Genomic DNA, 27,772 nt, shown 5'->3' with positions numbered 1-27,772 from the left:
CCACTGCCCAGACTGAGAGAGATATGAAAATATTCTATACTTGTCCTGTAATGCAGTCAGGGATCCCAGAAGCAGCTTATACAGGTACATAGAGATAAATCTGTACATAGAGGTGTATATCTATGGCTGCCTTCACACATATGTGTTTCCAGTACGTGGGGCGTCTGTTTTCACACATACTGGAAACACGTTCACACGCATATACATTAAAATCTCTGTTGCTCTTCACACCTTCGTGCCATGTTTTTACTGGGAGCACAGATAAAAAGGGCCAACAGAAGTCTATGGGTCCATGAAAAACACGTACAGCACACGGATGACATCTGTATGACATCAGTGCGTCATCTGTGTGACATGTACCAAACTTAAATGCATTCAAGAAATTAAACATTTTTATATATTAAAGATGTGCAAGGATGATTGATAGATAGTAGATTGTACAGATATTTAGACAAAGAAATAATTACATGAAAAAATAATGAGGGGTTCCCACTATTTTTAATAACCAGGAAAGGTAAAGCAGACAGCCAAGAGATATTATCAGGCTGTGCAGGTCCATTGTTATTGGGCCCTTCCCAGCCTAAAAATAGCAGCCCGCACTCTGAAGTGCACTTCACATTACATGCGCCAATTCTAGTGCTTTGCCTCAGCTCTTTCTGATTGCCCTGGTCCCAGGCAATCGGGGTAATGGTAGTTGGGATGAATACCAGCTATAGTGTCAACTGGCATCAAGCCCTGGTGTCAGACGCCCCTAATACTAATCCAGTAAGTAAAAAGAAAAAAAAACAGACACACACACAAATACATATTATTTATTTTAAAAAAATACTCCCCAACTCTTTCCCTGGTTCACCAATTTATAAAAAAAAAAAAGAAGCAGGTTTGCCGTAGTCTAAAGAATCAATCATAGTCCAAAAATGGAAACCTGCAATAAAACAGAAACATAAAAATAAAACAATACACTTTCCTATGTGCACCACTTTATTCCCAAAAAAAAATTCCCAGCAGATCTGACGTAGTCCAGGGGAAATCTGACTATCAAAGTCTATGGAGCCTCGTTCTGACACTTTGCGAGACCCAGATCAGTAACGTCAAAGTCAGTGGCGTAACTAGTCCGAAGGGGGCCGGTGCAAAGTTTGAGCCTGCCCCCCTCCCCACATGTTGGTCAAATATATGGGCAGTTGTAGCGTTCCAAATCCTATAAGGACATACAAATTGCCCTCCCCACCCTTTCATTGTGTAGTACTGAGCCCCATTCTGTACTAATGTCTCGCATACTAGGCCACTTCCTGGTAAATATGTCCCCCATCCTGGTGTTCTGGTAAATACGTCCTCATCATGGCTATATCCTGGAATATATGGCCCCATCTTGGTATATATGGCCCCATCCTGGTATATATGTCTCCTTCATGGTCAATTCTAGTATATATGGACTTATCCTTGTATATATGTCCCCTTCATGGTCCACCCTAGTATATATGGCCTTATCCTTGTATATATGTCTCTATCATGGCCCCATCCTGGTATATGTCCCCATCATAGCCACTTCCTGCTGTATGATCTTATCATTGCTATATCCTGGTATATCTGTTCCCATCATGGCCCATCCTGGAATGTGTCCACAAGCTGGCCCTATCCTCGTATATTTCCACATCCTGGTATATATGTCCCCATAATGGCACTATCCTGGTATATATGCCCCCATGATGGCCCCATCCTGGGATATATGCCCCCATAATGGTCTTAGTCAGGTATACATGTTGCCATAATGGCCCCATCCTGGTATATGTCCCCAAAATCACCCCATCCTGGTATGTATGTCCCCATCCTGATATATTTGTCCCCATTATGGCCCCATCCTGGTATAGATGTCTCCATAATAGCCACATGCTAGTATACATGTCCCCATAATTGCCCCATCATGGTATACATGCCCCATAATGGCCTCATCCTGGTGTATAAGTCTCCATCATGGCCACATCCTGCCATATGATCCCATCATGGCCAGATGATGGTATATATGTCCCCATCATGGCCCATCCAGCTATATGTCCACATCCTGGCCCTATCCTTATCTTGGGATATGTCCACATCCTGGCCCCATCCTGGTATATATGTCCCCATCATGGTCCCATCCTTGTATACTTGTCCCCAGAATGGCCCAATCCTGGTATGCATGTCCCCATAATGACCCCATCCTGGTATACATTTCCCCATAATGGCCCAATCCTGGATTATGTCCCCATCCTGGTACATATGATACCCCTGGGCATCGCAAAAAAACCCCCGATTATACTCACCTTCTCCCCGCTCACCTGGTCTCCTCCTTTGATGATGGCATGCTGCAACTGAGCAGTGTGTAAGCGGCACAGTGCATGACATTACTGTCATGTGCAGCACGCCCACTTACAGCGCGGTCAGCTGCCTGGTGTTGGCATATTTTCTACTCCCCATGCCCTGGATTATGGGCGTGGGGAACAGTGAATATTCATAGAATTAATTGGCAGTCGGCAAATTGCAGTGCAGGGTTCTGATGGGTCTCTGTGCTGCGATGTATTTCAGCTGGATGCGCGCCCTTGGACGATCATCCAAATGAAACAGGCACTAGGGCCGACGGGCCCCCTGTAGCCCTCGGCCTGGGATTGCTGCGACCGCTATCGTTACGCCCCTAGTCTGAGCTCATCAGACAGTCCGGGTGATGCTGTGCTTTGCATGATTCTGATGAGTGGTGATGTAACTGATGTCACTGCCCATTACAGTCAATGGGTCTTGTGGAATTTCAGAACAATGCTCTATAGACTTTGCTCGTCGTGTTCGCTCTGGACTACATTAGACCTGTTGGGGATTTTTGGTATTTTGGGGAAGTGGTGAATGAGGGAAAGTGTCTAGTTTTATTTTTCTGTGTTTTTATATTTCTGGGTTTATTTACAGGTTTCCATCTCTGGACTATGGTGGACCTGCGCGTTGCATCATGTCCCTCTTTCTATTCTTCACAATTTGGGAGGTTCGGCTTACCTCTTGGCCTCATGTGCTGCTGCACACCGATATGGTCGTCCCTCTGATGGGTGTGAGCTGTTTTGGTGGCACTAGGTGGCTGATTGGGGTAATTTTCAGCAGGAAATGGACACCTTAGGTCAGGACAAGAGCTCTAGCGTATCTATTGATGGATCTGTGAGACACAGCGACATCACAAAGAGAGCTTTGCGGCTGCCCTGCATCCCTGCTATCCCCACATTGAGTAAAGTACTGTGAGCGATCACGTGACAAATTATAGCGCACTGTGGCTAAACGCGTGACGTCATCCGGGCATTCTCTCTAAACGCAAAGACGTCACCTGGAATTGTCCCTCTACGGCTCCCGTCCTACGTCCAATCCTGGCGTCCCTGAGAGGCGGAGTCTCTTGTGACTGACCCCCAGCATCTTATTGCAGTCATCGTGGAGCCATGTTCCGCCTGGAAGGTATTGGGCCGAAAGCCGACCCTGAAGAGATGCGGGCTAAGATGCGGCAGGACGTGATCAGCTCGGTGCGGAACTTCCTGATCTACGTGGCCGTGCTGAGGATCAGTAAGTGAGGCGCCCTGTGCAGGCGGGGGTGCAGCGCACATGCTCCTATCCTCACATGTTCCTATGCTCACACATGTCGCTATCCTCTCACATGTCGCTATCCTCTCACATGTCGCTATCCTCTCACATGTCGCTATGCTCTCACATGTCGCTATCCTCTCACATGTCGCTATGCTCACACATGTCGCTATCCTCTCACATGTCCCTATCCTCTCACATGTCGCTATCCTCTCACATGTCGCTATCCTCTCACATGTCGCTATGCTCTCACATGTCGCTATGCTCTCACATGTCGCTATGCTCTCACATGTCGCTATGCTCTCACATGTCGCTATGCTCTCACATGTCGCTATGCTCTCACATGTCCCTATCCTCACACATGTCGCTATCCTCTCACATGTCGCTATCCTCTCACATGTCGCTATCCTCTCACATGTCGCTATCCTCTCACATGTCGCTATGCTCACACATGTCGCTATGCTCTCACATGTCGCTATCCTCTCACATGTCGCTATGCTCTCACATGTCGCTATGCTCTCACATGTCGCTATGCTCTCACATGTCCCTATCCTCACACATGTCGCTATCCTCTCACATGTCGCTATCCTCTCACATGTCGCTATCCTCTCACATGTCGCTATCCTCTCACATGTCGCTATCCTCTCACATGTCGCTATCCTCTCACATGTCGCTATGCTCTCACATGTCGCTATGCTCTCACATGTCGCTATGCTCTCACATGTCGCTATGCTCTCACATGTCGCTATGCTCTCACATGTCGCTATGCTCTCACATGTCGCTATGCTCTCACATGTCGCTATGCTCTCACATGTCGCTATCCTCTCACATGTCGCTATCCTCTCACATGTCGCTATGCTCTCACATGTCGCTATGCTCTCACATGTCGCTATCCTCTCACATGTCGCTATCCTCTCACATGTCGCTATGCTCTCACATGTCGCTATCCTCTCACATGTCGCTATGCTCTCACATGTCGCTATGCTCTCACATGTCGCTATCCTCTCACATGTCGCTATGCTCTCACATGTCGCTATCCTCTCACATGTCGCTATCCTCTCACATGTCGCTATCCTCTCACATGTCGCTATCCTCTCACATGTCGCTATCCTCTCACATGTCGCTATCCTCTCACATGTCGCTATCCTCTCACATGTCGCTATCCTCTCACATGTCGCTATGCTCTCACATGTCGCTATGCTCTCACATGTCGCTATGCTCTCACATGTCGCTATGCTCTCACATGTCGCTATGCTCTCACATGTCGCTATCCTCTCACATGTCGCTATGCTCTCACATGTCGCTATGCTCTCACATGTCGCTATCCTCTCACATGTCGCTATGCTCTCACATGTCGCTATGCTCTCACATGTCGCTATCCTCTCACATGTCGCTATGCTCTCACATGTCGCTATCCTCTCACATGTCGCTATGCTCTCACATGTCGCTATCCTCTCACATGTCGCTATCCTCTCACATGTCGCTATCCTCTCACATGTCGCTATGCTCTCACATGTCTCTATCCTCTCACATGTCGCTATCCTCTCACATGTCGCTATCCTCTCACATGTCGCTATCCTCTCACATGTCGCTATGCTCTCACATGTCGCTATGCTCTCACATGTCGCTATGCTCTCACATGTCGCTATGCTCTCACATGTCGCTATGCTCTCACATGTCTCTATGCTCTCACATGTCGCTATCCTCTCACATGTCTCTATCCTCTCACATGTCGCTATGCTCCTCACATGTCGCTATGCTCCTCACATGTCGCTATGCTCCTCACATGTCGCTATGCTCCTCACATGTCGCTATGCTCCTCACATGTCGCTATGCTCCTCACATGTCGCTATGCTCCTCACATGTCGCTATGCTCCTCACATGTCGCTATGCTCCTCACATGTCGCTATGCTCCTCACATGTCGCTATGCTCCTCACATGTCGCTATGCTCCTCACATGTCGCTATGCTCCTCACATGTCGCTATGCTCCTCACATGCACCTTTTGCTTGTTTTCAGCACCTTTCATTCTGAAGAAGCTGGACAGTATATGATGGTCCGCGGACCCTGACCTCCGCTGTGGGCACACGCCAGGATACCGGACTGCATGACGACACTGAGGACTATAGCTCCCGGCGCATGCCATTCCTTCTCATTGTAGCAGCCACACACAAGCAGAGGCCTTCCTAGGACTTTTTAAATAAAGTAGACATGTTTCCTTTATAACAGGCTCCAGGATCATTCATGTCTTGTACGCAGCCCTGGAAAGGAGCCGCAACGTCAGCTCTGAGCTTAAGGGACCCTGACAGAGGACTGACCCCTGATAATTGGAGTGCTGCATTCGTGGTAATGCAGATCCCTAGTAACCCTCAGGGCAAGCTCCTGGCATGATGGTAACATCTGGGATTTAATCTTAGGCTGCGTGCCCACGATCAAGGTTTGCAGCATTTTGGAGGCAGCATGCTTCAGCTGTGTCCAAAACGCTGCAATGTACAGTACAAGCACAGTGGATGGGATTTCTAGAAATCACGTGCTAACTGTGCATGTACGGCCCACAGGAAAAACTGAGCTGTGGTGCGTCTTTCCAGACTGCAGCATGTCAATTGTTTGCTGTGGCTTCGCATGCGTCCTCTTTAGGAAGAGACTGCAGCACACTGAACCCTGATCGTGGGTACAGGTCAGGACCCGCTGCGTCCAGGACGCAGTGAGTCCTGATCGTGGGCACATACCCTTAGGCTATGTGCCTACGGGACTCTGTACCCGCGGATTTTGCCGCGGAAAACCTGCGGTTTTATCTGGATTTACTACATAAATCTGCAGGTTTTAGCAAGTACAGACACTCCAGATGTTATCCTATGGGATTTGGGGAGTGCTGTGTCCATGCTGCGGTATATGTGGCTGCGGACGTCCCGCAGCTGCACATAACTGCATGTCAATTATTCCTGCAGAATTACCTGGGGAAATCCCGGCCCTCCACTATGGAGATACAGACTGGGACTTCCGCAGGTAAGCCACATGAATGTCCGCAGGTTTACTGCAGATATTTCGCTGGAATCCCGCAGCTATGTATAGCTGTGGATTCCGGGGAGCTGCTGCGATAAACCTGCGGACATACCAGCGGATATATCCACCGGTGCAAGCTCCTGTGAGCACACAGCCTTATAGTGCCGCACTTAGTGCTGAGCAGGCCAGCCAATATGGAGTCCACAGAGCCAAAGTTATAGTTCTCCCGCTGCCTAAATCACGCCAATGGCTCCACAGACTGCAACTTGTGCCTGTATCCTCAGCACTATACACAGCAGTCCAGCGTGTGCTGTGAGATGGCAGAGGCACATAGGCAAATCACTGTGCATGCCCAAATTCACGGCGGTCATTGGGCATTTGTGTGATCTAGGACTCCAAGGAGGAGCACATTGAGCCAGGCTGTACCCACCTAGTCAGATTCTGGCCAGGAGTATACATATATACAGCCACATTCCGAGCTCTGACACCGGAGAATCCTCCAGTGCAGTGTGAGGATGCATAGTGTCAGCAGGCTTGTGGATTTGGACCAAAATTAATTAGAACATTTGCTGCTGTAAATAATTTTTGCAATTGAGTTAATTAAAAATGTTGTCCTGTTTCCTTCTATAGCCCGTGTTGTGCTGTCTAATGCTGGTCAGAATATGAGTTAACGGAGAATCTGTCAGCCAGCTCTGACAGTCTGGTGGGGAGTTTGTAAAGGTGGCCATACACATTAGATGGCTGTCAGCAAATGATGCTTTGGTCACTCATTCTGTTGACAGCCATCTCCGCTCACTCTTACATACACCGGCACTCAGCTGAGTGCTCCTGTGTTTTCTATGAGAATGTTGCTCATTGGCATGAAGCTTCTCTACAGGACAACACTGAAATTGGACATGCCCAATCGACAATTCTCCCGATCATTGGCCAGTGCCTCCATACGTACAAGTCTGTTGGCTGCATTAATCCATCGTGTATGGGGCCTTAACTCTTTTATCCCTGTTTGTGAGTTGCTCTCTACTGATTTATGAACACATTTCAATATTGACGGCAAAGGGAAACTTGATCCTGTAAAAGCCAAACAGTGCAAACTTTTAATAAAACCTCATTGCAAAAATGAATTTTAGAGTTGAGCTAGTACCTAACTATTCGTACTCGCTATGCTCATAACGAGTACTGTCTAATACTCGCATATTCATTCCAAATAGTGTGTGCAATGCAAGTCAATGGGGAAAACTCACACTGTAACGAGTAACGTAATAGTACGGTATTCAGGTTACTCGTTACTTTGAGTTTTCCCCATTGACTTGCATTGCACATGCTATTTGGAATGAATACACGAGTATTAGACAGTACTCATTATGAGTATGGTGAGTACAAATAGTTAGGTACTCGCTCAATTCTATTCTTAATCTCAAATGTATTAATTTCTTAAAAAAAAAATGCCCCCAGAGATGGACAGACCCCTTTTAATTGTCTCATATAAAAAGGATTTAACATTGGCAGACTAGATCATTCAGCCGGCTTGAGCCATTCCACATGGTATGTCCTCACAATACTACCCTATCTCTCACTGATGGTGCTGAGATAGTTAGGTCCAGAAATATTTGGACAGTGACACAATTTTCGCGAGTTGGGCTCTGCATGCCACCACATTGGATTTGAAATGAAACCTCTACAACAGAATTCAAGTGCAGATTGTAACGTTTAATTTGAAGGTTTGAACAAAAATATCTGATAGAAATTGTAGGAATTGTACACATTTCTTTACAAACACTCCACATTTTAGGAGGTCAAAAGTAATTGGACAAATAAACCAAACCCAAACAAAATATTTTTATTTTCAATATTTTGTTGCGAATCCTTTGGAGGCAATCACTGCCTTAAGTCTGCAACCCATGGACATCACCAAACGCTGGGTTTCCTCCTTCTTAATGCTTTGCCAGGCCTTTACAGCCGCAGCCTTCAGGTCTTGCTTGTTTGTGGGTCTTTCCGTCTTAAGTCTGGATTTGAGCAAGTGAAATGCATGCTCAATTGGGTTAAGATCTGGTGATTGACTTGGCCATTGCAGAATGTTCTACTTTTTTGCACTCATGAACTCCTGGGTAGCTTTGGCTGTATGCTTGGGGTCATTGTCCATCTGTACTATGAAGCGCCATCCGATCAACTTTGCGGCATTTGGCTGAATCTGGGCTGAAAGTATATCCCGGTAAACTTCAGAATTCATCCGGCTACTCTTGTCTGCTGTTATGTCATCAATAAACACAAGTGACCCAGTGCCATTGAAAGCCATGCATGGCCATGCCATCACGTTGCCTCCACCATGTTTTACAGAGGATGTGGTGTGCCTTGGATCATGTGCCGTTCCCTTTCTTCTCCAAACTTTTTTCTTCCCATCATTCTGGTACAGGTTGATCTTTGTCTCATCTGTCCATAGAATACTTTTCCAGAACTGAGCTGGCTTCATGAGGTGTTTTTCAGCAAATTTAACTCTGGCCTGTCTATTTTTGGAATTGAAGAATGGTTTGCATCTAGATGTGAACCCTTTGTATTTACTTTCATGGAGTCTTCTCTTTACTGTTGACTTAGAGACAGATACACCTACTTCACTGAGAGTGTTCTGGACTTCAGTTGATGTTGTGAACGGGTTCTTCTTCACCAAAGAAAGTGTGCGGCGATCATCCACCACTGTTATCATCCGTGGACACCCAGGCCTTTTTGAGTTCCCAAGCTCACCAGTCAATTCCTTTTTTCTCAGAATGTACCCAACTGTTGATTTTGCTACTCCAAGCATGTCTGCTATCTCTCTGATGGATTTTTTTCTTTTTTTTCAGCCTCAGGATGTTCTGCTTCACCTCAATTGAGAGTTCCTTAGACCGCATGTTGTCTGGTCACAGCAACAACTTCCAAATGCAAAACCACACACCTGTAATCAACCCCAGACCTTTTAACTACTTCATTGATTACAGCTTAACAAGGGAGACGCCTTCAGAGTTAATTGCAGCCCTTAGAGTCCCTTGTCCAATTACTTTTGGTCCCTTGAAAAAGAGGAGGCTATGCATTACAGAGCTATGATTCCTAAACCCTTTCTCCGATTTGGATGTGAAAACTCTCATATTGCAGCTGGGAGTGTGCACTTTCAGCCCATATTATATATATATATATATATATATATATATAAATTGTATTTCTGAACATGTTTTTGTAAACAGCTAAAATAACAAAACATGTGTCACTGTCCAAATATTTCTGGCCCTGACTGTATGTCCACATTTTCCAATATTTCCAGTGTATAATTTTCATTCCCAGCACATTTTATTATTATTTATTATTATAGCGCCATCAGTTCCATGGTGCTTTACATGTGAAAGGGGTGTACATAATAGGGACAAGTACAATAATCATAAACAGTACAAGACACAGACAGGTACAGGAGGATAGAGGTCCCTGCCCGCGAGGGCTCACAGTCTACAAGAGATAGGTGAAGATACAGCGCCGCACAATCAGCTCTACCCTCACCTACTGTATCAGACTGAGGGTTATTGTAGGTTTTAGGCTTGTCGGAAGAGGTGGGTCTTCAGGTTCCTTTTGAAGCTTGCCAAGGTGGGCAAGAGTCTGATGTGTTGTGGCAAAGCATTCTAGAGTATGGGGGAAGCATGGGAGAAATCTTGGATGCGATAGTGGGAAGAGGAGATGAGAGGGGAGCAGAGAAGGAGATCTTTCATCTGAAAGTATTAGAACTTGTAGCGAAAAGGTTTGGAGAGAGTTATCACATGCACAAGAGCAGCTACAATGGCCAGGTCCTATTTCACGTTGTCTTCTCTGGAGTTGTTCAATCTGCTGCAGTGTGCTATACCACTGAGATATCGGCATCCGTCGATTAGCGGCAGGGCTAGTAGTATGGCTTGTGACCACCCCAACCAGTGCACCGGTACCGTTTTTACCACTCAGGACTGCCTGTATGAGATATGATTTAACAAATGTAATATTTTTAATGGATATACATTAAGAATGACATATATATATGAGTGTGTGTGTGGTACAGTGGTTTAAGGGTACTAATATATATCGAGTGCAATGTAGTTTAAGGGTACTACTGTATATCAAGTGCAATGAGCATTAGAGCCCATTTATGTTACAGAAGCCAAACTAACCAGACCTAAGTAGCCCAGAATTCACCTTGCTATGATGTCCTGCCTGACAGCGGAGGATATAACACCCTAGATAGAACTGGGGCTACACTCAGTGACCTGTATGAGATATACCTCTTTTCTTGGAGAATTACTCAATACCTCTGGACATTTAGTATAATTGAGCCACAATTTGTTTTGTTGGGTTTGTGTAGAATTGAACAGAAAACTCCTCTAAAGGCCCTGTCACACACAGAGATAAATCTTTGGCAGATCTGTGGTTGCAGTGAAATTGTGGACAATCAGTGCCAGGTTTGTGGCTGTGTACAAATGGAACAATATGTCCATGATTTCACTGCAACCACAGATCTGCCAAAGATTTATCTCTGTGTGACAGGGCTTTAACACTAGAACTACTGAGGTAGTCATTTTGACTACTTTGCACCATGTGTTTCTATATAGGTGTCACGAGTCCAGTAGTTCTAGTGTTAAGACACCATACAAAACCAGAGGCATTCTGATGTCCAGTAGAGCTGTGCTTATGTGTAGAAATGAGCAGACCCGTGAATGGTTGGGTTCAGCCGACTTTAGTTAAGTGAGTTTCAGGGCCCAGACTTGACTTAAACTTATTCCCAGGCCCCAAACCCCATATAAGTTAATGGGCACAAGATCTAACAAGCTAGACTCCAGTAACAAGTATAATGGAAGTCAATCCGGCTCTCCGCCCACATACAGCCAGCCATTAAAAACATTTCTAGGGGAAGAGAGGGGTTGCAACCCCCCAGCATCCAAATTTTTTTTACCTCCCCCCCGCCTCCCTTGAGAGCCATTAAGGGACTGCAAGCAGCTCTCACCGGGCTGAGCACTGAACAAACTGAGCACCCCGATGCTGTATGGAGTGGTTGGGATACGAACAGCACCCAAACTCGGGCACAGTCTTATTTTTACAGTTCGGGTTTGCTCAGCTCTACTCATGAGCCCTGACGGATATACTGGTTCTTTTTTATAATGAAAATAGATACGAAATGAAGGTGAATGCAAGTTCTAATAATCTATGTCCAGAGGCAGATCAAGTTTATCAGAACAACATAATGGGTGGGACAAAGCTGTATATAGCATTTCCCATTTTAGGCTACATTCACACTGGTATTTGGACTTTCCAATTCTGTGCTCCAATTTATGAACTAGCAATGTCTAAATCGGATCTGTTACCTAACTGATGCAAATGAAGCTGAAGAACCCCACTGATTATTATAGGGTGCATCTGGGGTTCTGTTTGCTGTCAGTTTTTAGAACCGAGGAAAATGTTCTGAATTATGCATTTATTCCATTCTGTAGATGGCAGCTGGACAAACCCCATGAGAATCAGTAGGGCCCGTCTGCTTTTGTTTGTGCAACACACCTGTTTTTGTCTTCAGTGGAATATCCAAAAAAGATGTAAAAACGCAAGTGTGAAGGAAAACTAAAGGCCGCTTTACACGCTGCGACATCGCTCAAACGATCTCATTGGGGTCACGGATTTCGTGACGCACATCCGGCCGCTTTAGCAATGTCGTTGGGTGTGACACCTATGAGCGATTTTGAATCATCGCAAAAACATTCAAAAATCGCTCATCGGTGATATGCCCCCCTATTCTCAATTATCGTTGCTGCTGCGTGTACGATGTAGTTCATCGTTCCTGCGGCAGCACACATTTCTATGTGTGACACCGCAGGAACGAGGAACCTCACCTTACCTGCGGCCGCCAGCAATGAGGAAGGAAGGAGGTGGGCGGGATGTTACATCCCGCTCATCTCCACCCCTCCACTTCTATTGGGCGGCCGCTTAGTGACGTTGCTGTGACGCCGAACGAACCGCCCCCTTTGAAAGGAGGCGGTTCGACGGTCACAGCGACGTCGGTAGGCAGGTAAGTAGTGTGACGGGACTGAGCGATGTTGTGCGCCACGAGCAGCAATTTGCCCATGTCCCACACCCGATGGGGGTGGGTACCCACGCTAGCGATATCGGTACCGATATCGCAGCGTGTAAAGTGGCCTTAAATCACACACAACAACATCTGCAATTAGATGGAAATGATCCTTCTAGGCATTACTGCTACATGGTTAATGTGCCCCCTGGTGTTCTTTTGATTCCCTCAGAAGCTTTAGGCTACGTTCCCAATTTGGTGACTTTTGGTTTAGAATTTCTGCATCTATACCTGCCTTTGTATACGTCACCGCTTGCTGGACCACATCTTATTGGCCACACTCTTCTTTCAAACCCCCTCAATCCTTTGACGCCACCGCAGGAAGAAGGCGCGTCGGGGTTGGCTGTGCCACTTAACAGGCTCTCAACATCATCAGGTATACCCCAGTACATCACTATGTGGCATTTAATTTCTTACACTCTGCTATGCTTTTCTTCACATCCATATTTCCAGAATCCCATTAACATTAGGTATTCTTCAGCACATTATTATGTATACAATCACAGATTCTTTTGCACTTCTCTGTTGCCACCTGGTTATGATTGGGTCACACATGGAGTAGAAGATGTCTGTAAAAACGTGTGACACGCAATCAGACCAACAGCATCTGATGCACTACAAAAAATACCACAAAAAGGGGGGGGGGGAGGAGGGGACACTGAGGTAGCGACACAATGGAGGTCACTGCCACTAGGAAGACGAGTGAGGGGCACCCCCTGAAATTATCTCAAGCTGTCATCTGAGCTCCCAAGTATCCCTATATAGGTTCTTTCAACCTGTCGGCAAGCAGGGATACCTGGGTCCCTCAGCTGGCCCTAAACTCACCTTGTCTAGTGAGCAGGCCGATGAGTACAGGGTATTCGCCACTAAACTAATAAACAGAGGGAAAGGAAAGGCAGATGGGGGAATAAACAGAAGCATACAAACCACCGTAGTAGACGGATTCTAATGTAACAGGTGGATTGGCACAGGACAAAACCTCAGCAGATCCTTCTACCAGGCTGGCCAAAGTAGAAATGATTCTAACTGCAGCAAGGTCTGCTGGGAAGGCTCTAGTATTTAATCTAAATGGGCGTGGACCCAAAGCAACAACAGTTGACCTGCCCAGTTGCCCTGCTAGGAACAAAACCTGAAATTAACTCATGAGATGCCAAAGAAAAGGAAACCTTGTTTAAGGCCCCACTCACACTTGCGCTATTTTGACGCAAACGGAATCCGTCACTAATGTAGTACAGTTCATTTATTTACAGTGGAAGCACGACACCATGTGGACACAAGCGGGTACTGCATGACACACACACGCACGATAGTAACGCGCTTCCACTGTAAATAAATGAACTGTACTACATTACTGACGGATTCCGTTTGCGTCAAAATAGCGCAAGTGTGAGTGGGTCCTAAATGAGGAGTCAAGATGGAGATGGGAGGCTCCAGTCCTAAGGCTGTCACTAGTCTCAAAACAGCAGGGAGACGACCGTGAGATTGGAGCCACCTTGAGTGAAAAGTATTAACACCCACTTGGTTCGATCAAAAATGTACTCATTGGGTGCCAAATATTTGATAGAAAGTTACTTTGCAATGGACAGGTGAAATTTAAAAAAAAAAAAAGTATTACGCTTTATAGCCACTATTACATTCTGTGTATGTTTAATCAAAGTGTTATATTGTGATCTCTGTTTTTTTCCCCCTATTTGGCATCCTAACCTTAATGTTCCATGCTGACGTTAAATTTTAAAAACCAAGCTCGGGTACATAGGTTGAAAAAAGATCTGGGTCCATCTAGTTCAACCTTCCTCCACCAGTTCTACATTTATTACTAAGTCACTTATAACCAACAATGTTGTGTGTACTGAGGAAATCATCCAGCCCTTTTTTAAAAGCTGTTATAGTATCTGCCATTACTACCTCTTGTGGTAGTGTATTCCACAGTCTGACTGCTCTAACTGTAAAGAACCCTTTCCTATTTAGCTGCCAGAATCTCTTTTCTTCCACTCGCAGGGAATTCCCCCTGGTCCTTAGTACTGTCTTTGGAAGAAATAAGTCATGTGCCAGTCCTTTATATTGCCCACACATGTCTTTATACATATAAATGAGATCTCCTTTGGTTCATGTATGATAATCGTATGCCTTGTGTGTAGAGATGAGCGTACTCATCTCTTCCTCTGCTCTGCAGGATTTCAACAAACTTTGTTAACATATGACTAGCACCCAACCTCAGACAAAGACTTTTTTAAAAGCCCATGCTCTGGTTCCAGTCCCGGACACCAGGTGTCCAGTACAAACCACAAACTTTACCGTTCGGGTTCGCTCATCTCTACAGTCCCTGACAGAAGTTCTGTCACTTATCCATGTTATGTAAATAAAAGCTTAGAACCTGACTTTAAATTCATCCATTGGTTTCATAAATTACTCTTTTGAAAAGCTGAAACCCTCCAAAATTTGGTTTAGGGTATGAAAATAAAGTTGCTGCAAAGCTGAAATATTGATCATTTAATGAACACAGAAAGGTCAGATTTTGGCAAGACAAAAGTTTTGTTGCCTTGTCATATAATGCACCCAATCCTAGTTTACATCCTCACCTGTGCTCACTAAATGATCGGTTAATTAGTGGTTGTGTATAAAAAGAAATCCAGCACCCCAGACTTTTACTTGAACTGCAACTTGACCTCTGACAACGTGCCAAAAATCCATCCTGCGACCAAAGCCTTGATTTATCAAGAGGCTGAAGACCAGATACACTACAGAGGTGTGTCTCAGCGTCAAGTACAAAGAATTAAAAAAAGATTTGAAGAGACTGGAGATGTTTTTGACAAGCCCAGGTCCAGCAGACCCCGCAAGACAACTACACAGGAGGAATGTTTGTTGGTTAGAAAATCCAAAGCCAGCCCCTCTTCCGCTGCAGCAGAGCTCCAACAGGCCTGGTGCCCAGTAGCCAGCACTAAACAAAAGGCAATTAAAAGTCCCACAGCCTGCTAAACAGATGGACGCTGGAAAAGTGGCAGAAGGTGGATTTCTCTGATGAATCTTCAATTGAATTACACCACAGCCGCTGCAAATACTGCAGGAGACCTACCGGAGCCCGTATGGATCCAAAATACACCCAGAGAACAGTTACGTTTGGTGGTGGAAAGCTCATGGTCTGGGGTTACATTCAGTATGGGGGTGTGCGAAACATTTGCAAGGTGGACGGCAATATCAATAGCCTAAAATATCAAGAAGTATTAGACACCTCTTACATTCCCAATCATGAAAGGGGTCAAATTCTGCAGCAGGATGGTGCTCCATCTCATACATCCATCTCTACAACAAAGCTCCTCCTGGCAAAGAAGATCAAGGTGCTCAAGGACTGGCCAGCCCAGTCACCAGACATGAACATCATTGAGCATGTTTGGGGTAGGATGAAACAGGAAGCTTGGAAGACAAAACCAAAGAATCTAGATAAACTCTGGGAGGCATGGAAGACTGCATTATTTGCTATTCCTGATGACTTCATCAATAATGTTGTATGAATCATTATTGAACTTGAACCGCATGGATGCAGTCCTTCAGGCTCATGGAAGTCACACAAAATATTAAATATGGCTCTAATAGCACCACAACTTCATTCACCAATGTTATGCAAGGTATCTTTGTATTAGAAGTTAATTATTTGTTTGAATTTCACATTGCTTTCTGTGGGCGACAAAACTTTGTCTTGCCAAAATCTGACCTTTCTATGCTCATTAAATGATCAATATTTCAGCTTTGCAGCAACTTTATTTGCATAACCTAAACTATATTTGGGAGGGTTTCATCTTTCAAAAGATTAATTTATAAAACGAATGGATGAATTTAAAGTCAGGTTATAAGCTTTTATCTACATAACATGCCCTGATCTAATCTAGTCCCTTTCTGCCCTTCAAAAAATTTACTTAGTTCTAGTCCCCTGTACCTGTATAAATTCTCACCGACAGGTTCATGCAGCTGCTTTTGAATACCCTATTAAATCGATGGCTGGACCATATATGACAAGCTTCCCCCCCCCATTCACTTTTGTGTCTCCCCTATTTCCTCATAGACTGTAAGCTTACGAGCAGGGCCCTCACTCCTCCTGGTATCTTAATTTTGTTATTTTGTATTGTCTCGAATTGTCTGTACATGTCCCCTCTTAATTGTAAAGCGCTGCGGAATATGTTGGCGCTATAGAAATAAAACATTATTATTATTATAACATGGATAAGCAACAGAACGTCCGTCAGGGACTGTACTAGTGTGGTTACTATTGTTAGGCAATGTCACTGATCTATTCTATTATGTACTATTCTATTATGTACACTACAGTCAATACACGTCTCCATTTATATATTCCTACAATCAGCTTGAAATACCATAATTGTCATTCTGATTTTATAAAAAAAAAAAAAAAAAAGGTCACTTCTAACATGAGATCAAACCCTTTCATTATCGCTGTAGCTCAGCAGCAATTACTGACAATGTGGAAGAAAATCTGGTCTAGACAAGAAAAAAATCATTATATGTCATTTTATGCAGACAGCGCTAATGTTCTTAGATAGGGAATGTCGCATTTTATGTAGCTATTTATTTACTGTTAAGACATATGTGCACAAAGAGGTGTAGCATCTTCTCAAAGAATAGTGAAAAAAAAATCCATTTTCGCTGATATTTTTGTATGTGTGTAGAATGACCATCATTTTAATACATTAGTATGAAAAAAAGCAGCCCAGGAACCTTACAGAGAGAAGCTGCACTGATTCTTCATTTTAAGCAGAGGTGCAACAGTTACTTGTGATTATTGGTAAAATTTCATTATAATTTGGGTACATGTGCTACCTGTTATTTTTGGGAATAGATTACGGACCTGTTACGGGGTCCCTCTTTGAGGTCACACAATCAACAGAGGGAGAGATGATTGAACAATCCAAGGAACATTTATTCCAAACAAGTCAGAAGGTCCATAATATAATCCACTGCATAGAGGGTAAAGTAGTGCAGCAATAGGATAAATGTCCGGGGGATCAGTCACAATCCTCCAGCAGTCCTTTTCTAGGGAAGTCTGGGTTTCTCACAGTCTCTCAGGGGTGTCAGCTTCTCCCTCAGAGGATCAATCTTAAGGCCCCTTTACACACTGTAACATCGCTAACGACATTGCTGTAACGTCACCGGTTTTGTGACGTAATAGTGACCTCCCCAGCGACATTGCAGTGTGTGAAACGCATCAGCGACCTGGCCCCCAGTGTGAGGTCGCTGATCGCTACACATTTTTCAATACCATTTTTTGGTTCTTTGTTTCCTGCTGCGCAGCATGTATCGGTGTGTTTGACACCGTTACAGCGACATCGTTAGCGACTACCCTTTCAAATAGCTGCTTTGACATATCTCCAATGACTAGCTAGGTCATTCTGCAGGTCCGTATCACTGCTGCGTCGTTGGCCAGGTTTGCCTGTTTGACAGCTTACCAGCGACTCACCAGAGACTTTGTAGCGATCCCGGCCAGGTTGGGATCGCTGGTGGGATCACTAGAAAGTCTCAGTGTGTAAAGGGGCGTTTACTCCTTCTCTCTTATCTTTCTCAGCCAGAATTTAATAATCCCCCAGGTAAACAGAGAGTTTAAGTGGATCCCAGGCCCCCCTCGCCCAGACTTATAGTACCTTCACACTTAGCGATGCAGCAGCGATCCGACCAGCGATCTGACCTGGTCAGGATCGCTGCTGCATCGCTACATGGTCGCTGGTGAGCTGTCAAACAGGCAGATCTCACCAGCGACCAGTGAACAGCCCCCAGCCAGCAGCGACGTGCAAGCGACGCTGCGCTTGCACGGAGCCGCCGTCTGGAAGCTGCGGAGACTGGTAACTAAGGTAAACATCGGGTATGGTTACCCGATGTTTACATTAGTTACCAGCGCACAGCGCTTAGCTGTGTGTGCAGGGAGCAGGGAGCCGCGCACACTGAGCGCTGGCTCCTTGCTCTCCTAGCTACAGTACACATCGGGTTAATTAACCCGATGTGTAATGCAGCTACATGTGCAGAGAGCAGGGAGCCGCGCACACTGCTTAGCGCTGGCTCCTTGCTCTCCTAGCTGCTGTACACATCGGGTTAATTAACCCGATGTGTACAGCAGCTACATGTGCAGAGAGCCGGAGCCGGCAGCACAGGCAGCGTGAGAGCTGCAGAGGCTGGTAACTAAGGTAAATATCGGGTAACCACCTTGGTTACCCGATGTTTATCTTGGTTACAGCTTACCTCAGCTGTCAGACGCCGGCTCCTGCTCCCTGCTCGCTTCATTTGTCGCTCTCTCGCTGTCACACACAGCGATCTGTGTGTCACAGTGGGAGAGCGCCTTTGAAGAAAACGAACCAGGGCTGTGTGTAACGAGCAGCGATCTCGCAGCAGGGGCCAGATCGCTGCTCATTGTCACACACAGCGAGATCGCTAATGAGGTCACTGCTGCGTCACAAAAAGCGTGACTCAGCAGCGATCTCGGCAGTGAGCTCGCTGTGTGTGAAGCACCCCTAAGGGACAAAAGCCCGGCAGGGGGTGATTAACCTGCAAACAGGACAATGTACACAAAAGGAATACACAGAATGGACAGAGCACCACGCCTAAAATACGAACCTACACAATCCCACATATTCCACCATCACAAAACCCATTACAATGAATGTGCTTTTTCACGTCCTTTTTATGGATCGATTGTCTACAAAAAAAGGCACCAAACTTGCCCCAATGCTAGTCAAAGGCCATACAAAGAAAAAAAGCACATCGATGTCATCCTTGTAGTTTACTGTTCCAATGGGTAGGAAAAAGTAGCAATTTTCTTTTTGTATGCTAAAAAATGTACAAAGATGTCCAAAGCCACAGAGCTTCTGTAAGAACACAAATTTCTATTTGGTGTGGTTGTCGGTGACTATTATACATCCTACTAAAATCAGCCATACCCACTACCATGATACATCAAAATACATTTTATTTTGCATATTTAATAAAAGCAATAAAAAAAGTGGAAAGGAAAGAGTCCAAACAAGATCATCTTAAAGGGTAAATGGTCCATACATATGATGTTATGCCTCGTATGCACAAAACAATCACACAATTACAGTAAGTAGTCTGTATCTTTTATATAAGATAAGTAGTGCAAGGTAAGTAAAAAATGTGAACTCTATGCTGAAAATAGCAGATGCTTCTATACAAAGAATAATCGATACATTGATAAGGTAAGATGTACCTCTATAAAGAGCCATTGTGGGATTCGTTCTTATCAAGTGTAGTATTATAGACCATATTAAGAAAAAGGTGATATTTACCAGACTCCTACCTTGCTGCTGTCTATGCCTGACATATGCTTCCTCAAGGGGGAGGATATGTTTGGCTGTTTTCTGTAGGATGTACAGTATACTAGAAAATAGATGCAAGAATGAATGTAATAATTAATGGACGAACCAAAGCTTGGGTCCAGCATTCAGAAAAGAACACAGACCGTTATGCACATATGCAATTCAAAAAAAGAAGAAAGACAAAAGATCAGTTACATTTCCAAACTTTGAACAATGTACTTATTTATTTGGTAACAGACACAAAAGCCTAGACAAGACAAATAAAAAGATTTATCATTGCGCCATTGTGGCAGAACCTGTTTCCTAGGCCAAAAATTGGTACTGGGATACAACCCATATAACCAGCATAATAACCAACAGAGCCAAGTAAATGTGGTGGATATCTGAGATAAGTATGAATGGACACTACACCAAAAGAGATGTCAAGTAGTATTCAGTAATGAAGAAAGCTGCATTGTCTATGTGCACATAATTACTAATGCAGTATCAAAATAGATATAAAAGAACATAGCAATAGATATGTGCAGTTGAATCTCAGACAGTGGGACAAGCAACTGTAGCCCATTCTAGATGGATAGCAGACATGGGCCCTATATCACCAAAATAGTGGGGTGAGGTCCTAGAAAATGTTCCTAAATTGTCACTGTGTGAGATCCAGAGACTTTCCTAGATCTATCTTATCCCTAGACTTTACAAGATCCCTAGTTTTTTTGGCTTTTAGTTTCTTTGAGCTTCACCCAAACGCAAAGTGTCCTGGATGCGGAATCGAAGAAGTACACCTGTTACTTTAGCCTGTCAGGATTATGGCTTGTTCACTATCATCATTAGGAACGGCCAGGTGATGTAAATTTCACACCTTTATAGAAAACCAGCCTCCTCTAACCTTGTGTCAAAAAAACAGCCATTGGTTCTTTAAAGCAGCTGCTTAGCACTCTGAAAATGAAAATAGTGGAGGCCTACAAAGCAGGAAAAAGCTATAAGATAGCAAAGCGGTTTCAAGTTGCATTTTCCTCAGTTCAAAATGTAATTAAAAAATGGCAGTTAACAGGAACAGTGGAGATCAAGATAAGGTCTGGAAGACCAAGCAAATGTTCTTCATACGTTAGGCCACTGAATCGGGGAATGTCGTGGGACCTCTATGTGAATTACGTTGGAATAAGTTGGTGAAAAATGGCTAGATTTGGAGGGGTTTTTTTAATGTTTTTTTTTCAATTTACATCTACTAGGTTAGTAGTGGGGATGACTTATACAGTTAGGTCCAGAAATATTTGGACAGTGACACAATTTTCGCGAGTTGGGCTCTGCATGCCACCACATTGGATTTGAAATGAAACCTCTACAACAGAATTCAAGTGCAGATTGTAACATTTAATTTGAATGTTTGAACAAAAATATCTGATAGAAATTGTAGGAATTGTACACATTTCTTTACAAACACCACATTTTAGGAGGTCAAAAGTAATTGGACAAATAAACCAAACCCAAACAAAATATTTTTATTTTCAATATTTTGTTGCGAATCCTTTGGAGGCAATCACTGCCTTAAGTCTGGAACCCATGGACATCACCAAACGCTGGGTTTCCTCCTTCTTAATGCTTTGCCAGGCCTTTACAGCCGCAGCCTTCAGGTCTTGCTTGATTGTGGGTCTTTCCGTCTTAAGTCTGAATTTGAGCAAGTGAAATGCATGCTCAATTGGGTTAAGATCTGGTGATTGACTTGGCCATTGCAGAATGTTCCACTTTTTTGCACTCATGAACTCCTGGGTAGCTTTGGCTGTATGCTTGGGGTCATTGTCCATCTGTACTATGAAGCGCCGTCCGATCAACTTTGCGGCATTTGGCTGAATCTGGGCTGAAAGTATATCCCGGTACACTTCAGAATTCATCCGGCTACTCTTGTCTGCTGTTATGTCATCAATAAACACAAGTGACCCAGTGCCATTGAAAGCCATGCATGCCCATGCCATCACGTTGCCTCCACCATGTTTTACAGAGAATGTGGTGTGCCTTGGATCATGTGCCGTTCCCTTTCTTCTCCAAACTTTTTTCTTCCCATCATTCTGGTACAGGTTGATCTATGTCTCATCTGTCCATAGAATACTTTTCCAGAACTGAGCTGGCTTCATGAGGTGTTTTTCAGCAAATTTAACTCTGGCCTCTCTATTTTTGGAATTGATGAATGGTTTGCATCTAGATGTGAACCCATGAAAGTAATTTCATGGAGTCTTCTCTTTACTGTTGACTTAGAGACAGATACACCTACTTCACTGAGAGTGTTCTGGACTTCAGTTGATGTTGTGAACGGGTTCTTCTTCACCAAAGAAAGTATGCGGCGATCATCCACCACTGTTATCATCCGTGGACGCCCAGGCCTTTTTGAGTTCCCAAGCTCACCAGTCAATTCCTTTTTTCTCAGAATGTACCCGACTGTTGATTTTGCTACTCCAAGCATGTCTGCTATCTCTCTGATGGATTTTTTCTTTTTTTTTCAGCCTCAGGATGTTCTGCTTCATCTCAATTGAGAGTTCCTTAGACCGCATGTTGTCTGGTCACAGCAACAGCTTCCAAATGCAAAACCACACACCTGTAATCAACCCCAGACCTTTTAACTACTTCATTGATTACAGGTTAACGAGGGAGACGCCTTCAGAGTTAATTACAGCCCTTAGAGTCCCTTGTCCAATTACTTTTGGTCCCTTGAAAAAGAGGAGGCTATGCATTACAGAGCTATGATTCCTAAACCCTTTCTCCGATTTGGATGTGCAAACTCTCATATTGCAGCTGGGAGTGTGCACTTTCAGCCCATATTATATATATATATAATTGTATTTCTGAACATGTTTTTGTAAACAGCTAAAATAACAAAACTTGTGTCACTGTCCAAATATTTCTGGACCTAACTGTAGATGCCTCTCCATTACTAACACCAGGGCTTGATGCCAGCTGTCATCAAGCCATAAACTATTACCCAGATTGTCACCAGTGCCACACCAGGGCAATTGGGAACAGCTGGATACAGTGCCACATTGACAATAATGGGGGGGACCCTACGCTGTTTTTTAAATTATTTATTTAAATAATTTAAAAAAAAAAAACAGCATGGGATCCCCTTTTGTTTTTCATAATCAGCCAAGGTAAAGCTATCAGTTGAGGCTTGCAGCTTGCAGCTGCTGCTTTACCTGTGCTGTTTAAGAAAAATAAGGGAAACCCCAAGTAATTTTTTCCTTTAATTATTTATTAATTCTTCTAAATAGCTGTACAGGCTATCTATCTATCTATCTCTCTAGTATTTATCTATCTAGGATTTTTGTCTTTACACATAAAAAGCCGTTCATTTCAGTATCATCTGATTTTTTTTCCAGCATGTGTCACATGGATGTCCTTTGGATGCCATCTATGTACTATCTGTATTTTACCTATGCTCCATGGAAAACACATGCATCTCCGTGTGGATCACACGGACATGCAGGTGATTCACAGGGAAAAATAAAAACAAGTAGATCCCCATTGATTGATTTTAGTTACTTGTGAAAACGGACAACACACTACTGGATACACCTGTGAAGGACGTGTGGAGGGGGCTAAAAACTGTAAGGCTATGTGCGCACGTGTGCGTAATTCATGCAGTTACGCTGCGCTTTGTAGCGCAGAGTAACTGCATGCGTCCTGCGTCCCCTGCACAGTCTATGGAGATTGTGCAGGGGCCGTGCGCACGTGGCGTCTTGGAGCGCAGCGCTTCGGCTGCTGCCCGAAGCGCTGCGTTCAAGAAGTGACATGTCACTTCTTCCGTGCGCTTTGCCGGCAGCTCCTGCTCTGTCTATGGCAGGAGCTGCAGGCAGAGCGCATGGAATCGGCTTTTTTTTTTTTTTTTACGGACATTTTCTGCAGCGATTTGAAGCGCACATGTGCTCTTCAGATCGCTGCAGAAAATTCTGCAGGGCTAGTACGCAACGTGCGCACATAGCCTAAGTGCTCTGGAATTCTAGGAAATGTAGTAAAGTGGTCAGGACTGGGCAAAGCTCTTTCGGCAACACAGGAGGGAAAGGGTCAATGAATATAAAGCTCAAGTTTCTAAATTGTCTGTAGAGTTGTGTTATTTTAGGTGCTAATGGGCATAAAATTTTAAATGCTGTAGAGAGGATTGTTGGTGGAACAATGATATTTATGAAAGTTGAATTCAGCCCACTATTCTACAAAGAGTTTGTTTTTACCTGGGACAGGAAGATTAATCAGAGGGCTGGGCACACTATTATGAATTTCTGTTATGAAGGCTACATTGCCAATTATTAGTGGTAAATTTCCTTAACCTATTACCCTCCCCTCAACTGCGTCTGAAGCCCTCACCCCAAACCAATCACAGATTTTAAAATCTGCAAAAAGAAACAGAAGTAAGGCTGTGTGCGCACGTTGCGTCGTGTCCCTGCAGAAATATCACATGTGCCCGGCAAATCGCTGCAGAAACACTGCGTAATGAACGCAGTGTTTCTGCAGCTCTGGATGCTGCCCCCACCATAGTCAGAGTGGGAGCTGCATCCAACGCGCACGGAATAATTGACATGTTGCTTTTTAGAACGCACGGATTTGGAACAAAATGTTGGCATTCTTATCGCTGCGCTCTCAAACGCAACGTGCGCACGTATCATGCACAATCTTCATAGATTGTGCAGGGGACGCAGGACACATGCATTTACACTGCAGTGCTATACGCAGCGTAAATGCATGAAGTCAGGCAACGTGCACATGAGCCCTTAGGCGGTGTCCAGTGTTTGGCTGCACCAGTTCTGTGAGATATATTTGTGACATTACAGCTGAAGCCTTTCATCAAAGACATCAGAAAGGCAGTGAGTGCAGATGATTTTGTTATTTTACTCAGGGCTAGGAAGGGAATGAATAATATTAAATCTAAGAGAAATGGAAAAAGAGGCTTCAACGCAGATGTGAACTAGAACCTCTGTGTTAATGCAAAGACATAAACATGCAAAGACAAAACATCTAGAACAAAGACATTCTATAGTTGTACTTCGAATTAGATTTCACTTAGATTGCTGTATTACTAAATGTAAATGTCCTGACCATACGTCTTCATCTGTGATATATATAAGGTTTTATTAGTGTAAGACTTGCTGACTGTTAGGCTAGGTTCACACACTGCGTTTTTTTGATGCTGCGTTTTTGTGCGTTTTTTTGCGGCAAAAACCGCACAAAAACGCACCCGCTGCAAAAAAACGCGGCAAAAAACGCACGCGATTTGGTGCGTTTTTTGCTGCATTTTGCTGCGTTTTTGCTCACTGCGTCTTTATGCGTTTTTTATCAGTGAACACAAAAAAAAGGTCTGATGTCATTTCCTTCTTGAATATGTTCTTCATTCTCCACTAGTGTATGCAGGAGAGCTGACAGCAGCAGAACTACAAGGCTCAGCATACTCCATCCAATAGTGTATGCAGGAGAGCAGACAGCAGCTGCAGAACTACAAGGCTCAGCATGCTCCATCCAGGACTGTATGCTGGAGGGAGAGTCAGGGGGAGCAGACCCACAAGGCTCAGCATCCTCCATCCAATAGTGTATGCAGAGAGCAGCTGTTGAACTACAAGGCTCAGCATCCTCCATCCAATAGTGTATGCAAGAGAGCAGCTGTCAAACTACAAGGCTCAGCATCCTCCTTCCAGGACTGTATGCAGGATTTCTTTGCCCCCCCAAACAAAAAAAATGACGTGGGCTTCGCCATATTTTTGTATGCTAGCCGGGTACAGCAGGCAGGTACAGGCTGCCCCCAACCCCCAGCTGCCTATTTGTACCCGGCTGAGAACCAAAAATATAGAAAGCCCTTTTTTTTTAATTATTTCATGAATTTCATCAATTTAAAAAAAAAAATGACGTGAGCTTCGCCTAATTTTTGTGTCCAGCCAGGTACAACTAGGCAGCTGGGGATTGGAATCCACAGTGCAGTGTGCCCATGCTTTCTGGGCACCCCCGCTGCGAATTGCAGTCCGCAGCCACCCCAGAAAATGGCGCTTTCATAGAAGCGCCATCTTCTGGCGCTGTATCCAACTCTTCCAGCTGCCCTGATGCCGGGTGGCTCGCTGGGTAAGAATGGGGTTAGGGCTAGCTGTATATTATAAGCTGGCCCTGAGCCCGAAATTCATGGTGTCACGCCAATATTAGACATGGCCACCATGAATTTCTAGTAAAGATAAAAAACCCCACACACAACACACAGAAAAATATTTTTATTAGAAATAAAACACAACACAATTAGTGACTCCATCTTTATTGAAATAAAGCACCCCCCTCCGCAGTAATCCTGGGTCAAGGGTCCCGCGCCGTCCAATCTGGATCCAATATCATCTGATCGGTTTGCTGGAAGGCAAAGTGATCAGATGATGTGTCAGGATCAAGTGCCTGAATCACATCACACATCAGCTGATTGTATAAAAGCCGTTTATACAATCAGCAGATGCATCAGTGCAAAAAAAAAAATACTTATGTGCTGATTACCGGCAGCTCCTAGAGCGAGTCTGATCCCGTCCGATCACTGCAGGAGCTGCCGGTAATCAGGGATGAAGTCTCCTGACGCATCCGCTGATAGGTTAAGCCGGCCGGGCGCTGGCATCAGCCCGAGACTTACGATCAGCTGACGCGTCAGGTGATCCATCGCCAGGTCCTGCATCCTGCAGGCATACGTACCCGGGGAGAAAGCACACACCCGGAGCGGCGGTACCGGGAGGAGATGGGAGCGGGCATGGCACCGGGAGTCTGCAGACAGGTGAGTATGACTTTTTTTTTTTCTACTGTTCACTTTTGATTTTGCAGCTGCTTCCACCTCCTGCCCGTACATGACGCCGCACGGCAGCATACATGCACAGGACTGGAGGTGGAAGCGGCGGTGACGGTACCGGGAGGATTCACACTTCTGTGTTTACTGACAGAAGGAATCCTCTTCCTGTACATGTCACTTTACTACCCACCTCCTGCGTTTATTGCTGCGTTTTTGGTCTTAGAAACGCACCAAAACGCACGTATTTGCGTTTCTCATTGCGTCTTTCAACATCCCATTGCACTCAATGGATGAAAAGCGCAGTGAAAAACGCGGGAATAATTGACATGCTGCGTTTTTGTGGCACCACAAAAACGCAGCTGAAAAAAAACGCTGTGTGCAGACAGCAAAAATGAAAACTCATAGACTTTGCTGGGGAAGCAAAGTCATGCAGTTTTCTGAGCAAAAACGCACCCGAAAACTGCGCAAAAACGCTGCGAAAAACGCACTGTGTGAGCTTACCCTTAGTAGCTCTGTTGTTGTACTATATGAGCTTCACATGCTACAAATTGCCTAAGAAACGTGGGAAGTATTTTTATAGTGTTCCACGGGGGAAAAGCTACCATAAGACAGCTGTAAGCCATGATGTATAGTAGGGCAGTTTGTTTCACAGGTTTAGTGAACCCACCTCAGCATATTGAAATCAGCAATTCTCCATTCTGTCCTTTTTGCTAGAATCATTGCACCTGGGTATTTGCGCATGCTCTCAGCACATGCAGAACCCAGAATGCAGAATAGCCCATTTATGATTAATATTAGTGATGAGCGAACCTGAACTGTAAAGTTCAGGGATCGCTCCGGACACCTAGTGGTTTGAACTCGAACATGTACTTTACACAGAAATCCGCGTCCGAGTTCAGAGTTCAGATGCTGAATAAAGTTTGCTGAAAGGTACCCTAATAGACCTAGGTGCACGGTGCCCTAATTGAGCCTGGTGCACAATACA

The 27,772-nt window shown here is 44.6% G+C and overlaps 1 protein-coding gene across 1 annotated transcript; it reads left to right on the top strand.

Annotated features, from left to right (window-relative positions):
- The first annotated feature begins 3,370 nt into the window (after positions 1 to 3,370).
- Positions 3,371 to 5,807, top strand: TOMM5 (translocase of outer mitochondrial membrane 5). The gene is made up of 2 exons (XM_075338687.1): positions 3,371 to 3,564; positions 5,601 to 5,807. Exons 1-2 carry the CDS (start codon positions 3,444 to 3,446, stop codon positions 5,633 to 5,635), a joined length of 156 nt encoding a protein of 51 aa, XP_075194802.1. The 5' UTR covers positions 3,371 to 3,443; the 3' UTR covers positions 5,636 to 5,807.
- The last annotated feature ends 21,965 nt before the right edge of the window (positions 5,808 to 27,772 follow it).

This window comes from Anomaloglossus baeobatrachus, chromosome 1, assembly GCF_048569485.1.
Source record: "Anomaloglossus baeobatrachus isolate aAnoBae1 chromosome 1, aAnoBae1.hap1, whole genome shotgun sequence".
Classification (NCBI taxonomy): Eukaryota; Metazoa; Chordata; class Amphibia; order Anura; family Aromobatidae; genus Anomaloglossus; species Anomaloglossus baeobatrachus.
The sequence above is the reverse complement of the archived record's forward strand: the minus strand, read 5'-3'. Positions and strand labels throughout refer to the sequence as shown.

Coding starts and splice junctions, on each gene's coding strand:
- TOMM5 (XM_075338687.1), top strand. CDS start 3,444: ATGTTCCGCCTGGAAGGTATTGGGCCGAAAGCCGACCCTGAAGAGATG. Junction 3,565..5,600: donor CGTGGCCGTGCTGAGGATCA/GTAAGTGAGGCG, acceptor GCTTGTTTTCAG/CACCTTTCATTCTGAAGAAG.